Below are 13,122 nucleotides of genomic sequence, written 5' to 3'. Positions count from 1 at the left end.
ATCTAGCCTTATTTTAAGGCCTTATATTAAAACAAGCTCCTTATTTATTAACGCTAAACCCTTTATAGAAACCGAATACGGTTATATAGACCGCTATAATAGTTATAGCGGCCTACTTAAGTAAACTAAGCTAAAACGGTATAGCTTAGTATATAGGTACCGCTCTATACCGTAAAGGGTAGTATCTGTTGCCTTGTAGTTAACATGACTAAGGGCGGCTAAAAACATCTCTTACCGATCTGCGGACCGGTCTTGCCGAAATCGAAAGGCGGGGGGTCTGACTGTGGGGTTGATAATAGGGCATTATTAACCTCGACCTCGACCTCGACCTATCAACAATGCTGAGGCGTCTTGCGGAATCTWCAAGAATACAATCGAAGGAGTGGTCGAAGGCGGTGTCGCTTACTGAGGTCTCGCTTTGGGCCATTTTCTGTCGATGTGAAAAGCTGCAATCGACTTTGGCCTTCCGCGTGAAGTCAGTCTCATTGTCCCCGTCTGACTCAGCAGTCGGAAACGCCGCGTTCCTGCAATTCCAATCGACCATCAACCGTGAATCTTCATCATGTCGGACATGTCGGACGAGCCTGATGATACGATGCCGTCCATCCGTCTGTTCTCACACGCGGACTAATACAACATCACAGGAATGGTTGCCATAACATCGACCTGGTTGAGAACTATCCGTATCTCCAGACCAGATTCTCAGGAAAACAGCAGCTTATGGGATCCTTGTGCCAGGCTCTCCTTTTGACTCACCTGATCTATGATGTGGCTAATACCGTTGACTTTCGGCGGCTATCAGAGCATCATTCTTAAGATCCAGCCTCCGGCCGACAGTGCGGCAAAAAGGAAGGGAGATTATGTATCATGGAGAAGAGAAGATTAGCTGGAGCTTCAGAGACGGGTGCACGACTGTCGTCGATAATGGGCGCTCATATGATCCATGTCAATGCTGAATGAGTACGATGTCAGCGGCTGCGAGTGCTTATGAGCGAGAAACCTCGCAACCATGCTACGGGTGAAGTCGCTCGGCTTCGAATTTCAAGTCCACCAACTCCCAATGCGCTGTTGGCCGTTTCCGGCTCTTTTGTTTTGTTCACGCTGGAACCTCTGACAAAGGCGGATCTTTCATACACTTGTGGTCAAGAGTCTCAACATCGCGAAACAAAGGAAGAATACTCGCTACTCGACGATCCGAATAGCCAGTCATCACCATGCCTCCCTTTTTTCATACCGTCAACAAGCAATCGAACACAACATGAGTTCTCGTGAGAATCTCTGGCTACGTATTCACGGTAATGCAGAGGTGCCAGCCGTCATCGCCCAGCACACGTCAGGATTCACTTTTGGCGAGGTGGCATCACCGGTCAATACGCTCGCAAGCCCAAGTCCAATATGGTCTCCTAATATACCCATGATCGAACCGCACCACAGAGTTGATATTACCTACCCTTCGCTCAACACACTGCAATGGAAAGAGCGACCTCTCATTCATACCCCTTTCAACGCCTCCGAGCGTTACCAGCCACTTCCACTGATCAATGACAGCGAGATTCAAAGAAACACCGGACGAGATCTCAAAGATTCGTCACCTTTCTTCTCCATGTGTCGAGCCTCACGCGAGAGGCCTGCCGAAGGCATCGTGCTCTGTGGCGACATTTGCAAAGATATTCGAGAGCTTTCTGGTTATATAGGGGTCACCACGCTGAACGTTCTGGTGTATAACACAACCGAAGCCACGCGTCCGTTCATTCGGATATGCAGCGGTACCACTTTCCGCCAGATCGATGGAGCACGATCTGATGGTCGTCGAGACTACAATCTTCCCCTTGAAGACTTCCTGGCGCTAAAGGACCCCTCGCGATGGTATCAGGATATTATTCACTTGATCGAGATGAGGGACGACCGCGCAGCGAGACATGTGCAAACCAGACTGCTGGAGTACGTGGAGAGTCGCGAGACTGACTTTGTCACAGAGCTTTACGATAAATTCGCGGCGAGCTTCAAGCCGAAACGACAGCCGTATTACGACTTGTATCTTTACAAGGATAGTCTTGTGGCTAGTACGAAGGCGAGGGCGTCAGGCTTGTTCAAGGCGAAGAAAGCTTGCATGCTCTGCAAGAAGTCCTTGAACGCCACCACTCACATTGGCATATCCTTCCCGTGCGATCCGGAACATGTGGCTGGGCGATCATGTGTGCGAGATCTCTGCCACGCAAGTCTGCCAGAGGATGTTAGATGCCCGCAGTGCGATATGCGCCTGTTCGACTCCAAGACTCTCGAACATCTCAACTACGGCGTCCTGAACGGTAAGTTCGACGACGACCCTCGCTTCACGGAGTACGAGAACTTTGAGAAATCATGTGCGGATCTCGACTCTGACTTGCCTTCAAGAGCGCGGGATAAGCCAAGCTTCGCTTTGCTCGTCAACCCGCAGCTCTTCATGGCTATCTGGTATCGCATGATTTTCTTCGGCAGTCAGGAGATGTCGCTCCTGCACGTCGAGGCAATCAATGCACCAGAGTTCAAGATTATCGAGGCAACGATCGAAAAACACATTCAACGTGTTGACGGAGCACAAACCAACCTCAGAACTCTCGACTGGTGGCTGGGACTCGCCATCTTCCAAGCCTTCGACGTTCCTTTCCGAGCAGCTGGTTTAGATCGATATGTCAATCGATACTTCCCAGCCAGTGCCCGTGAGGAGGAATTCTTCCGTCCTGGCTTCCAGCGCTTCTGCGAGCGGGCTTTGAATAGAACTCTACGATTCTTGGAGATGAGGACCTGTGAATGCGAAATTGAGAAGAGATTGCATGCGCATGGCGGGAGAAAGTACTATAACCCGGCAATATATACCAATGTCTGGACTCAGGCGCGATCGGATACGTATTTTTGGCAACGGACTGAGGAGGGGAGAGCGTATCTTGCGGAGTTTACGGCGAAGAAGCATAGGAAGGAGAGTCTGGTGCTAGAATTGCTTACGTAGGGGTTCGTAATACTGACAGGCTGTGTAAAATGCAGGGCAGCTCCTCATGATGTGCATGAACTTTCAATAACAGGACGTACAATATGGTGACAAGATCGTCGAGTTGGTGCTTAGATTCACGACTCTAGTGTGCATCCTATCTTTGCAATTGGCGACATCGCTGAAGCGAGATGTTTGAATCCGGCCTAGCTGCTCGTCAGATTTGAAAGCTGGCTTCTTACTCTCCAGAAGACCATGCGAAAGGCATCATAGCTCTGCGAAAAAGTCTGACATGAACCAGAGCTAGGATGATATGGAGCCGGGCAGTCTGAACAAAGCAATTACAACCGCTGCCAACTCAACCTTACACTTTGCTCGCCTATCAATCACCTCCATCTAGCGGAATCTCATTCACATTCAGGGCGGGCTCCACCATATCTTTCTTCCACGCCGGAGGTTGATAATTTGGCCGGCACGTCAGCCGTACGCTCCTCGCGGTATATCCCGGGATTATATGACAGTAGCCTGTCGGGTGGTTCACCTAGGTCACTATTAGCCAAAAGCAACTTACATTGGAGTGCGAAATAATTCCCACGTTTTCAAGAGCCCACACAAGGGGGGCGGTACACTGCTCGCCCTGGTAGAACAGCAAGTCGCAAGTACTCCCATGCTTTTTTTGCCTCGAGAAACCAGTGCTTTGGGGCGAAGTCAGCGAGGAAGCTCTATGGACTGCGAATTGAATACTCACGTCATGATATCGTAAATGAATCCCTTGAAGGGAAGATTTTCCGTGTGGCACCCGTTCTCTTCGATTCTCGATGTCGGGCGCTGTTCGTCGTTGTTGTGCGCCTTGCCATTGCACTCGTCTTCATCCTGCTCATTGTCTGGAAGCAAAGTATAGTAGTCAGCGCCTCTCCAGGAGATTAGATCGAGACATGATGCCATATGCCTTCCACCATTCAGTTATCTTACAAAAATAAGGGTCAAGCTGCACCCTGACAAAGTCCAAATTGAACGCTTGCGATGTCATGGCAAGCGCAAGGAGTGGCACGATCACCTGTAGTGTCTTYATGATTGCGCTTCGAGTCAGCTCGGAAAGCGCGGGTTGGTGTGGAATGAGATGAAAGGTGAAGAAGACTACCGATAAAAAGACGTAATTTATACTCGTGATTTCATTGCTACTGGGACTCCGTCTTTGGTGTGCGTATGACACGAAAGGTGCACTACCGTGGACAACAGTGAACCTTAAGATTAAGATGTCCGCAGCCAGCCGATAGCTGCTTGATGATGATGATGATGATGATGATGATGGTCGAGTCTGAGTGCAGTTCAGGGCAGCACGCTACCTTGAGTGTCTATGAATACAGAGAGAATGGCGGTGATTACAGAGCGCTCAAGAGGGAAGTTTGTCTGAATGCATGAGAGATGGGTGAGTGTAGGGAGGGATGCGGAAAGGTGATGTCGGCGTCGGATCCCGGCACGAACCGAACCCTGCTAGCTCGAGGCCAGCTCAAGGCCAGTGACGCGCGCAGCGACGATGCCAAACGGGACAGGCTGCTAATATCCATCACCTCCCATTGCAATGCCTCCCAAGAAAGCCGAAGACGATCTCCTTGCAGAGCTGGACTCGCTGGGGATCGAACAGGCGGCTCCCACGACGACAAAACCCGGCGGTAAGAAAAGCACAGCTTCCACCACCACGACGACAACGGCACCAGATGGTCTGGACGAAGATGCCTTTGCGGAAATTGAGAAGCAGTTGGCGACCAAGAAGACTGCGTCACGGCCCGGGACGCCACGGTTGAGCTCCAGCACGACGACAACGACGACGACCAGCGGTGGCACTGCCAAAGCCACGCCGGCCAGCACATCCGTCGGCAGCAGCCAGCGGAACAGCAGCGAGGATCGTGCCACAAGGACCCAGGCGCCAGGGCGTAGCAGTGTCGAGGGGGGACGGAGCTTCCATCAGGCACAAACGGTGGAGGAGGAAGCGCCAGCCAAAGCAGCCACTGGCGGTGGTTGGTGGGGCAGCATGTACAGCGCCGCCTCTGCCGCCGTCAAGCAGGCCGAGACCATTGCAAAGGAGATCCGAGGCAATGAGGAAGCGCAGAAATGGGCGGAGCAAGTGAGAGGGAATCTTTCCAACCTGCAATCTATTGGTAAATGCATCCCGTCCTTCACTGCATGTACAAGCTAAGCTAAGCCAAACCTTCCTGCAGGTACGGATCTTCGCACTCGTGCCATGCCTACTTTCACATCCCTCATTTCTCATATTGCACCCCCAATTTCGGCCCACGAGCGCTTGCAGATCCATACGACCCACGACATCCAAAACTATCCATCGCTCGACCCTTTGATCTATGCAACCTTCTCCCGCGTCATGTCCCAAGTCGAAGGCGGCGACTTACTCGTCATTCAACGCGGCTCGGAATCTCGCAACCGCTCAGCGTCACAATCCGGAGGATACCGTGGGGCGGGCGTTCTTGGTGGGAACGGAGCGTCCTGGACAGACGGCCCATGGTATCGAGAATCTGCTGCACCGAGATCATTGGGTGCTGTGAGCGGCCTGAAGGAAGGAACACGATTGGTGCGGGTCTCCGCAGAAGCCTATGCAAAGGAGTTTTTCGAGAGCAGAGGTGGTGTAGAAGCCGCCGCGCAACGCGCTACAGAGGAACTATCCGAAACGAACCCCGTGCGAAGTTCCGACATCTTCCTGGCAATCCAGGCCATTTCCTACACAGAGGAGAAGGAGCTTTTCGCGGGAGACGCGCAGACTGAGAAGAGTGAAGATGTCGCTGCGGAAGAGGAGGGGTTGGTTGTGTTTGCCATTTACCTTCACGATCCATTACATTCCCTCAGCTTCAAAGCCCTAAGCCAGCCTTTTCCCCTAAAGTGGACAAATTGGCTGGATGCTAACGCTTCTGCTGAGGATTCCGCAGATGGCACCATGAACACCGCAGCTCTGCCAGAGTCCATTCGAGAACTCATTGCTGCCGGCGGCGTGGATCCCAGAGAATGGGTTGTGGAGTGGATGGAGGAGATCTTGCAGCTCGGCGTCGGTGTTGTGGCACAACAGTATGTTGCTAAGCGTATGGGCGTGGGTGAGGGTGGAATTGGAAGGGGCAAGAGGCCGGCCGAAGAAGAGGGTGGCGGCGAGGCTGCAAGGGCCATTTGATAGAATGATCATTCGGATCCGGGGCATGAACTTGAACTGAAAGGGTGGTAATGTCAGAAAGAATTTCTTCGAGTATGTGACCATGCAGCGTCCCTAAAGTATCCATCGACACAGAATGAAGTCTACAGGCCTCCATTATAGTTGAGGCCATCAATACGACTGAATGCAGGCACCTTACGCAGCTATTCAAGTAAGCGCATTGTTGGAAACCACGACCTGCTAACCATGTCGCCCCTGTCTACAGTCTGAATCAACATCCCACCTGGCAAGGACGAACTGCCCCCTGAATTCGCTGGACTTTACATCAGTTTGTCTTGAACCAGTCTGAACGACATGACTTTCAGAGAATTCTATCAGTTTGTCTTGAACGAGTCTGAACGCCAAAACTTTCAGACAATCCTATGTGTGTACAGCGAACCTCAACCACACCGACACCACTCTCCAAAGACTTCCTGACGGCCGCAAGTGCGGGATCAATCACCTACCCTCCCGTCGTAACCCAGCCTCAAATCCAGAATCAATCGGAGCTTGCTGTGCATTTCGCAATGCTGGTATTCGGTCGATGATGAATGTCCGACGACGAATGTCCGGTGATGAACGTCCGATGGTGAACCCAGGGATGAAGATTCAATGACGGGCGTTTCCATCGTCGAGGCTGAGATCTTTTGTCTTGAACTCCGATGCCGGGAGGTTGCTGTCTCGTAGTTGGATCTTGGCTGCTTTGGTGACTTGTCGGAGTCAGTTGTGTTCATTTTGCTTGCCCGTGTTGTGCATCATCATGTTGGAAATATCGTGTTCAGTGTGGCCTCTTGATCATGGCACTTGCAAGGCTCTTGGAGGCCTTGGGTTAACAGAGTTGTACAGGAAAAGATCTTGGGTACACGGAAGCCTGCGTGATCACGGCGATTGTTGAGCAAAACCTGGCGACAGAGGGTGCTGGTGTCCAGAATTACCAGAGTTGCGCTGAGGCGGGGATCTTGGGAATGCGCGCAAGGTTGCTTCACGCAGCTCGACCGCTCGGCATGCTGGTCTCTGCTAGGGGCCAGTACTCCGTGACGGCTGATAGCCCAGTGCGGGCGAAACCCCAAACGAAGACATTGTTGTGCCTTTTTTGCTAGTGGCTCTGATAGTTATGTTGATGGAGCTGTTGGTGGATATTGTTGTGTCGTATATGCAATGCAGGTCGAAAGGTAGAAGCTGGGAGGACCTGGAATAGTTCTGCAGAAGGGACTCGGCTGGAAGTTACCTCKCTGTCGACCAACCTCGACCGAAAGTGCTCTCCGATCCATCAACTCAGATCAGAGGTCTAGAGAGCTACAGCTTACCTTGGTATTTTCAGGATCAACGTGAACAGAAACAACACGTTTTCATATCATCATCATGCAACTCCTAAGGGACTAAAGCATCCCAACGATCGTTAACCCAAGCATGCTCCGATCCCTCATCATCGCTATCCAATCAATTCTTTCCACAGGCGCAAAGCACCTCCTTCAACAAGCTTCCAGGTCCTTCCTTGAAAGCAACCCCAACAGCAACAGCCAGTGTGAATGAAAACTTCAGCCACAACCACGGAGAGTGCTTGAACCGTTTGGTACTCTTGTAGTGAGGGCAGCGCTTAGCCACGCTCTTGGAAGCGGAAGATTGCGAGAGTTCGTTGGCGCTTAGTCCAGTGTCYCGATCGCAGGAGGATTGCGAGAGTTCGTTGGCGCTGAGTCCAGTGTCTCGATCGCAGGAGGATTGCGAGAGTTCGTTGGCGCTGAGTCCAGTGTCTCGATCGCAGGAGGATTGCGAGAGTTCGTTGGAGGTACGTCCAGTGTCTCGATCGCAAGAAGATTGCGAGAGTTCTTTGGTGCGTAGGAGTTCACGCTTCGCCATTGGCCCAATGAGGAGACCGACGAGCCACCATTGGATTGAGAAGAAAGGCCGTGGGAGTCGAGCACGAGTCTGTGCCGTCTCAACTAGATGCCTAGCCGGTACAATGGGCGAGCGAACGAGGTTGCTGAAGTATGATCCCACACTATCAATTGTGGAGAGGGAGTGCGGGGAGTAGGCTCGGAGAATGGTGCCAGGAATAGATGCAGTAGACACCAAGGTAGACGCATTTGAGACGAGGCTTGTGTTTGCCAGGAGTGCAGGAGTAGGTGAGATGCTCAATGCTCTGTCTCGCGGTGGTGGACTCGGGTTGTGTCCCTGGCTGCCGTCTGCACATGTCTGCGACTCAGCGTCCGAATCGAAAACGGAGGAGTATTCGAAAGCAGACGAGTTAAGTGCGCCGAGCTCCTCCAGCAGTGTGGGGCCGGAGAAAAGTTCCATCGAGCCCAAAGAAGAGAAGTTGCGCGAGTAGGTGCAAGAGACCTCGCTCGAGACGTCGKGCATTTCTGACCTGCCTGTGCTCGGTGTTCGCATCTCATAGGTTTTCACCGGGTGGTGCCGGGCCATTTCAACGAAACGGTCGAGCAGTTCATCGTCGCTGTGATGTTCGTCCATGGCCGCTTCATTCGAGTGTGCCTGCCTGGGTGTCGTAGGGTCGTCGCTCAAAGCGCCCGCCTCCATGTTTGAATGAACATCAGATGTACCGTCATTCTGAGCCGGTTGGTGATACGAAGTAGATGGCAATATCAGTGGCTTGAGTGCCAAGTTTCCACCAACAAAGCGGCGCATCCGTCTAGATGGGTTCTTTGGTATCGGCGGGAACGGCATTGGGTGCATGTCATCGTCCGACTCATCGCAATTGTGATCAATGGGCAGCCCGAGCTTTGTGGGGGTGCTTCGCCGGTATGGCGAGGGAGAGCAAGGCTGAATGCCGGAGTTGGCAGACGATGCGAACGATGGCCTCTTGTGCGACATCATTGTTCCGACTGCAGGCAGGCGGGGGAGCACGGATTTGTTTCTTCCGTGACGCGTGTGGGCAAATGCATTGATGTGCAGCCCGAGCTTTGTGGGAGTGCTTCGGCGGTATGGCGAAGGAGGGCCAGGCTGAATGTCGGGTTTGGCAGGCAATGAGAACGACGGTCTCTCGGGCGACATCATTGGCCCGACTGCAGGCAGGCGGGGAAGCACCGACTTGTTTCGCGTGTGACCAGACGCATCAATGTGCAGCTCCAACTTTGTGGGAGATTCTGCGAGTAGCCCGGACATGATCTCCAACCGCTTTTCCAATTTGGTGTTTGCGGCTTCGACTGCTTCTGTGGTTTGTCGGGCGCTCTCGACGGCGCACTCCAATTCTGATATGCGGAAGGTCTTCGTAGCCAGTTCGGCCTCGACGCTTCGCAGGCGAGAGCGCAGACTGAGTTCGAGTTGATGGTGACGGTCCACCTCTTCTTGTAGGCGGTCTTCATAGTTCTTGTCCCAGTCGGCAAGTTCCTTTTGTTGCCGCTTCGTCTCTATTTTGAGCATGCGTATTTTGGCAAACTGTTCGCGGGCCACAGACGGCGCGTCGCGTTCTGCCTGAGCGCGGGACAGCTCGGCTTCCAGATGGTCGATGTATTGGCGCGTCTCTCCGCTGGTCGACCGTCGCGGCTTGCTCATGTGGGCGGTCGCATTTTCGCGCGACAGCGCATTGTTGTTGTTTGGGGATTCTGGCGGACTGGGATTCTATCCCAATGCAGGCGAGAATCCGATGGAAGACATCGCTCCTTCTTGTCTTGATGGTTGTAGTGGTGTTTTTTGATGGAATTGGCAGTTGTCTTGATGGTTCTTGCCGATGGTTGTGTATTGTTTTGGAGAGAAAGACGCGACGAAGGAAACAGGAATTTGTACCCTGCGTTCTACCTAGCCTAGCGCAGATCAATATGGGTACAACCAACCCTAAGGATCGTCTCGGCAACGTGTCCACGGGTCCCCGCTGTCGGGTCATCTTATCTGCCCAGGTGACCCTCTCGAACTTTAAAAGTGCATTGCGCAATGGAGACGCGACGTATTGTGATTTTAGCAGTCATTTACTGGATCTGCGCTGACCACGCTGTCATCCCAATCTATTCTGCCAGGTGATGTGATGCGAAGTAATGCAATCTCAACAGTCATTTACTTGATCTACGCTCTCCATCCTGCCATGCTAATGCATTCAGTCAGGTACATGTAGCCTTCTCGAGCGCTAGAAGTGGACTGCGCCATGGAGACGATTTGGCGCAACGTTCTTTTGAGAGATTAATCACTCCGTGCTTTTCCTACGTCGTTTATCTTCTGATAACATGACGCCTTCCCGAGCGTTACTAACGCGAGGCGCAGTGGAGACGATGCGTACCTAGCACAATGATCTACCACATCTTGACAGTCCCGTGCCTGATTTGCGCTCTCTACCTTACGCTATCGCGTCTAGCCATCCGACCAGAAAGCCCTCGAAAGCTGTTTCGTTGTACTCGTCTACAGGCGCGATACGATAAACATCCATGGCCTCAACTGCTCAACGGTTATTAGATATACTCGACGTACACTCTCCTCGCATTCGCGTCGTTTTGAGCGGCCGGGAGACTCTCGAAAGGTTGTGATCTGCGATCTACGCAATCTGCATGATCCATGCAATTCGCGTGATCGACCGCGTGATCGGCCGCATGATCGGCTACATGATCGGCGCCATCCACACTGTCGGGTTGACCTACGCGGCTCAATACTTCTTCGGTCGTCTTTGACAGCTTGGCTCCACGCTGTCGCGTCGTCTTATGTAGCCAGGAAACCATCGGAAGCTCTCTCAGTGTGCTCTCTGGAGTTCTTGATGATCTACCCTCTCAAAGCTATCGCGACATTTCATGTGGCCAAGTGCATAGCCCGGTCGCAATCGAATGATGAGAAAGTGCACTCGTCTAGGGCCACCTGTACCCTGTACTCATGCTCCGTTATGTCAACATTGACTTGTATACATGTATTCAGGCATCTCGGAAGTTGAATCTGTCAATGCTCCTGCTTTGGGGCAATCTCGGCGGTCGAGACCGTTCTACGGCATCTCGTCGCACCGTAACACTTCGAAGTTCTCCATTGATCTGACTCGCAAGACTCCTCGCGGCAATTGATCATTTTACTTGTCCACATGGTGCCCTCTGCCAATCACCAGTAGATACCGCGCAGAGACTCCGCGCTGGCAAAAAATGCAGAAAAGGTACTCGGCTGGATTCCATGCTCGACATGGATGCAATATTTCCAAGGTCCTCAACATTTGCTATGAAAGCCCGTTTTCATTTCCTAAAGTGGATCAGGCGTTGTGYGCTACAATCGGAGTCATAAGGTACCAGCTTGCAAAATATTGGGTCAAGCGCGTCGTCCTCGTGCCGGACTGGGCATCGACTTCCAAGTTGCGAGGATCAATTCGAATCCTTCCAAGCCCAGAGGGCTCAGCAAGGTTCAGCCCTATAGATCTGCCGGCATCTCCTCGTCGATCATCCGTCGGTACCGTGTCAATGCCGTATTAGTGCCGTGTTCGTACTCTATAGCAGTCGCGTGCAACCAACTAGACACCGCCGCATGGCATTTGATATGTGCTTTATGTTTCATGCTCAAGTCTTCGGGTCGCTCAGATGGATAGCCTTCTGCACGTGCACCCTCTTTGATGCGTGACGAAGGAAAACAGAACATGAAATTTGCAAGCCAATCTCGGCGTCCTCATGTACTATGGACTAGTTCAGCCACAGGCCGTGAAGGTGGTACACACCCACCTAGGTAGTATAGGTTATCTACCTCAACATCTCGAGGCGCTTTGTTCAAAGAGCGCCTCTTTTTCCGCCCCGGATGAGTAGATTCCTCTGCTAGGGTAAGGGTTTATGTAGTGGTGAAGGTTTCGAAAATTCAAGGTTATTGCATCGTGTATACGATGTTTGTTCAGACCGGGGACGGATATCTTCCCAGTCACACTCTGTGCAGGGGATGCTTAGAATCCGAAACCGAGCGATCTGGAATATAGCCAGATGAACCCGGGACTTTCCTTGCATTGTCGCTCAACCAAGTGGTTGTATCTTGATCCACCAACGTGAATTGGTCCAACTGTACATGGGCTACACAGGTTGGGTACCTTATGGACAAACTCCGCACTGTAATGTGTTTGCGACGCACCAACCGGCATATTGCTACCAGAACCTCGACTACTTATTGTGACACCTTCAAACGAATTATAGAACGATCGCCATTGGACCCAGGATTAACATGGATTCTGCTGTCTCCAAGTCTGCTACCCCAGCATCCTTTCAACCCCTTCGACTCGCTTCTGCCACTTGTCAAATTTGGCCTGCTCGAAAGCCATCTGTGGCAAGACCCTCCGTTCTGCATCATGCGAAGCCTCCCTCTCCTTCTTCCCTCTACGTAGCCTTCTCGATTCTTTCTCGGCTTCCCCAAGACCTCTCTCCTCCCTGTCATCTGCTCTATCCTGCGCGTGTTGCTTGAGCAAGTGTTCAGAGTGCCGCATCCGCTCTATGTCCTCGATCTGTTCAACTCCTTCCTCAATACTTCTCACAGTGTCCTCAACWCTGTCGACGAGCGCCCGAGCTTGCTTGATCTCCCTGCAAGTCCAGCCACTGGTTGTCCTGGAGAGCGATTTTGACACAAGATTTGCCTCGAGATCCATCGCAATGTGTAAGGCCTGTAACCAGGGCACAAAGAAGGGGTCTACGTCCCATCTTCTTCCCTCAATCCCGAATTGGTGATGGGCTGCTGAGTTGCTCGGAGAAGAACACGACCGCGCTTYGATGCCAATCTCGAAATATCGAATGCCTAATCGAAGATAATCAATCGTCGCGCTGGTCAATGAGTGGAGGATGTCTTGTAACGCAATTTCGAAGCGCAAGTGCGAATCGCGCAGAGAGATCTCATCATGCTCAAAATTGACGCCGTGGTGTCTTTCGGAGCTGAGTCTCGTTGCGGGAATTGGATCGAAATCCTTGGATGGCTGATCGATGGTGTTAACTGTCACGGTGAAGTCCGGCACGGTCATCATATTTTCTCGGCGTTCTTAATCTGGAAGGTGGTGGATTGCTTTCAAGCCAGGAGAGCGTGTACTGTA

General features: G+C 52.1%; 5 protein-coding genes; 2 read left to right on the top strand and 3 right to left on the bottom strand.

Annotated features, from left to right (window-relative positions):
- Window positions 1-1,258: 1,258 nt before the first annotated feature.
- RCC_08332 (uncharacterized protein) lies at window positions 1,259-2,986 on the top strand (the record flags this gene model as incomplete). Its single annotated transcript, XM_023773583.1, has 1 exon — window positions 1,259-2,986. One exon carries the CDS (start codon window positions 1,259-1,261, stop codon window positions 2,984-2,986), a length of 1,728 nt encoding a protein of 575 aa, XP_023629351.1.
- A 361-nt stretch (window positions 2,987-3,347) lies between these two features.
- Window positions 3,348-3,995, bottom strand: RCC_08331 (uncharacterized protein; the record flags this gene model as incomplete). XM_023773582.1 has 4 exons in its annotated part: window positions 3,348-3,506; window positions 3,561-3,660; window positions 3,714-3,849; window positions 3,938-3,995. The coding sequence occupies 4 exons, from the start codon at window positions 3,993-3,995 to the stop codon at window positions 3,348-3,350; spliced, it is 453 nt and encodes a 150-aa protein (XP_023629350.1).
- Window positions 3,996-4,547: 552 nt separating this feature from the next.
- On the top strand, window positions 4,548-6,140 carry RCC_08330 (related to D.melanogaster troponin T and human nucleolin; the record flags this gene model as incomplete). XM_023773581.1 has 2 exons in its annotated part: window positions 4,548-5,124; window positions 5,185-6,140. 2 exons carry the CDS (start codon window positions 4,548-4,550, stop codon window positions 6,138-6,140), a joined length of 1,533 nt encoding a protein of 510 aa, XP_023629349.1.
- Window positions 6,141-7,598: 1,458 nt separating this feature from the next.
- On the bottom strand, window positions 7,599-9,668 carry RCC_08329 (uncharacterized protein; the record flags this gene model as incomplete). The annotated part of the gene is made up of 1 exon (XM_023773580.1): window positions 7,599-9,668. One exon carries the CDS (start codon window positions 9,666-9,668, stop codon window positions 7,599-7,601), a length of 2,070 nt encoding a protein of 689 aa, XP_023629348.1.
- A 2,626-nt stretch (window positions 9,669-12,294) lies between these two features.
- RCC_08328 (uncharacterized protein) lies at window positions 12,295-13,053 on the bottom strand (the record flags this gene model as incomplete). Its single annotated transcript, XM_023773579.1, has 1 exon — window positions 12,295-13,053. One exon carries the CDS (start codon window positions 13,051-13,053, stop codon window positions 12,295-12,297), a length of 759 nt encoding a protein of 252 aa, XP_023629347.1.
- Between the last annotated feature and the right edge of the window lie 69 nt (window positions 13,054-13,122).

Source organism: Ramularia collo-cygni (genome assembly GCF_900074925.1).
Source record: "Ramularia collo-cygni strain URUG2 genome assembly, contig: RCC_scaffold13, whole genome shotgun sequence".
Classification (NCBI taxonomy): Eukaryota; Fungi; Ascomycota; class Dothideomycetes; order Mycosphaerellales; family Mycosphaerellaceae; genus Ramularia; species Ramularia collo-cygni.
This window is presented reverse-complemented; position numbering and strand designations above follow the sequence as displayed.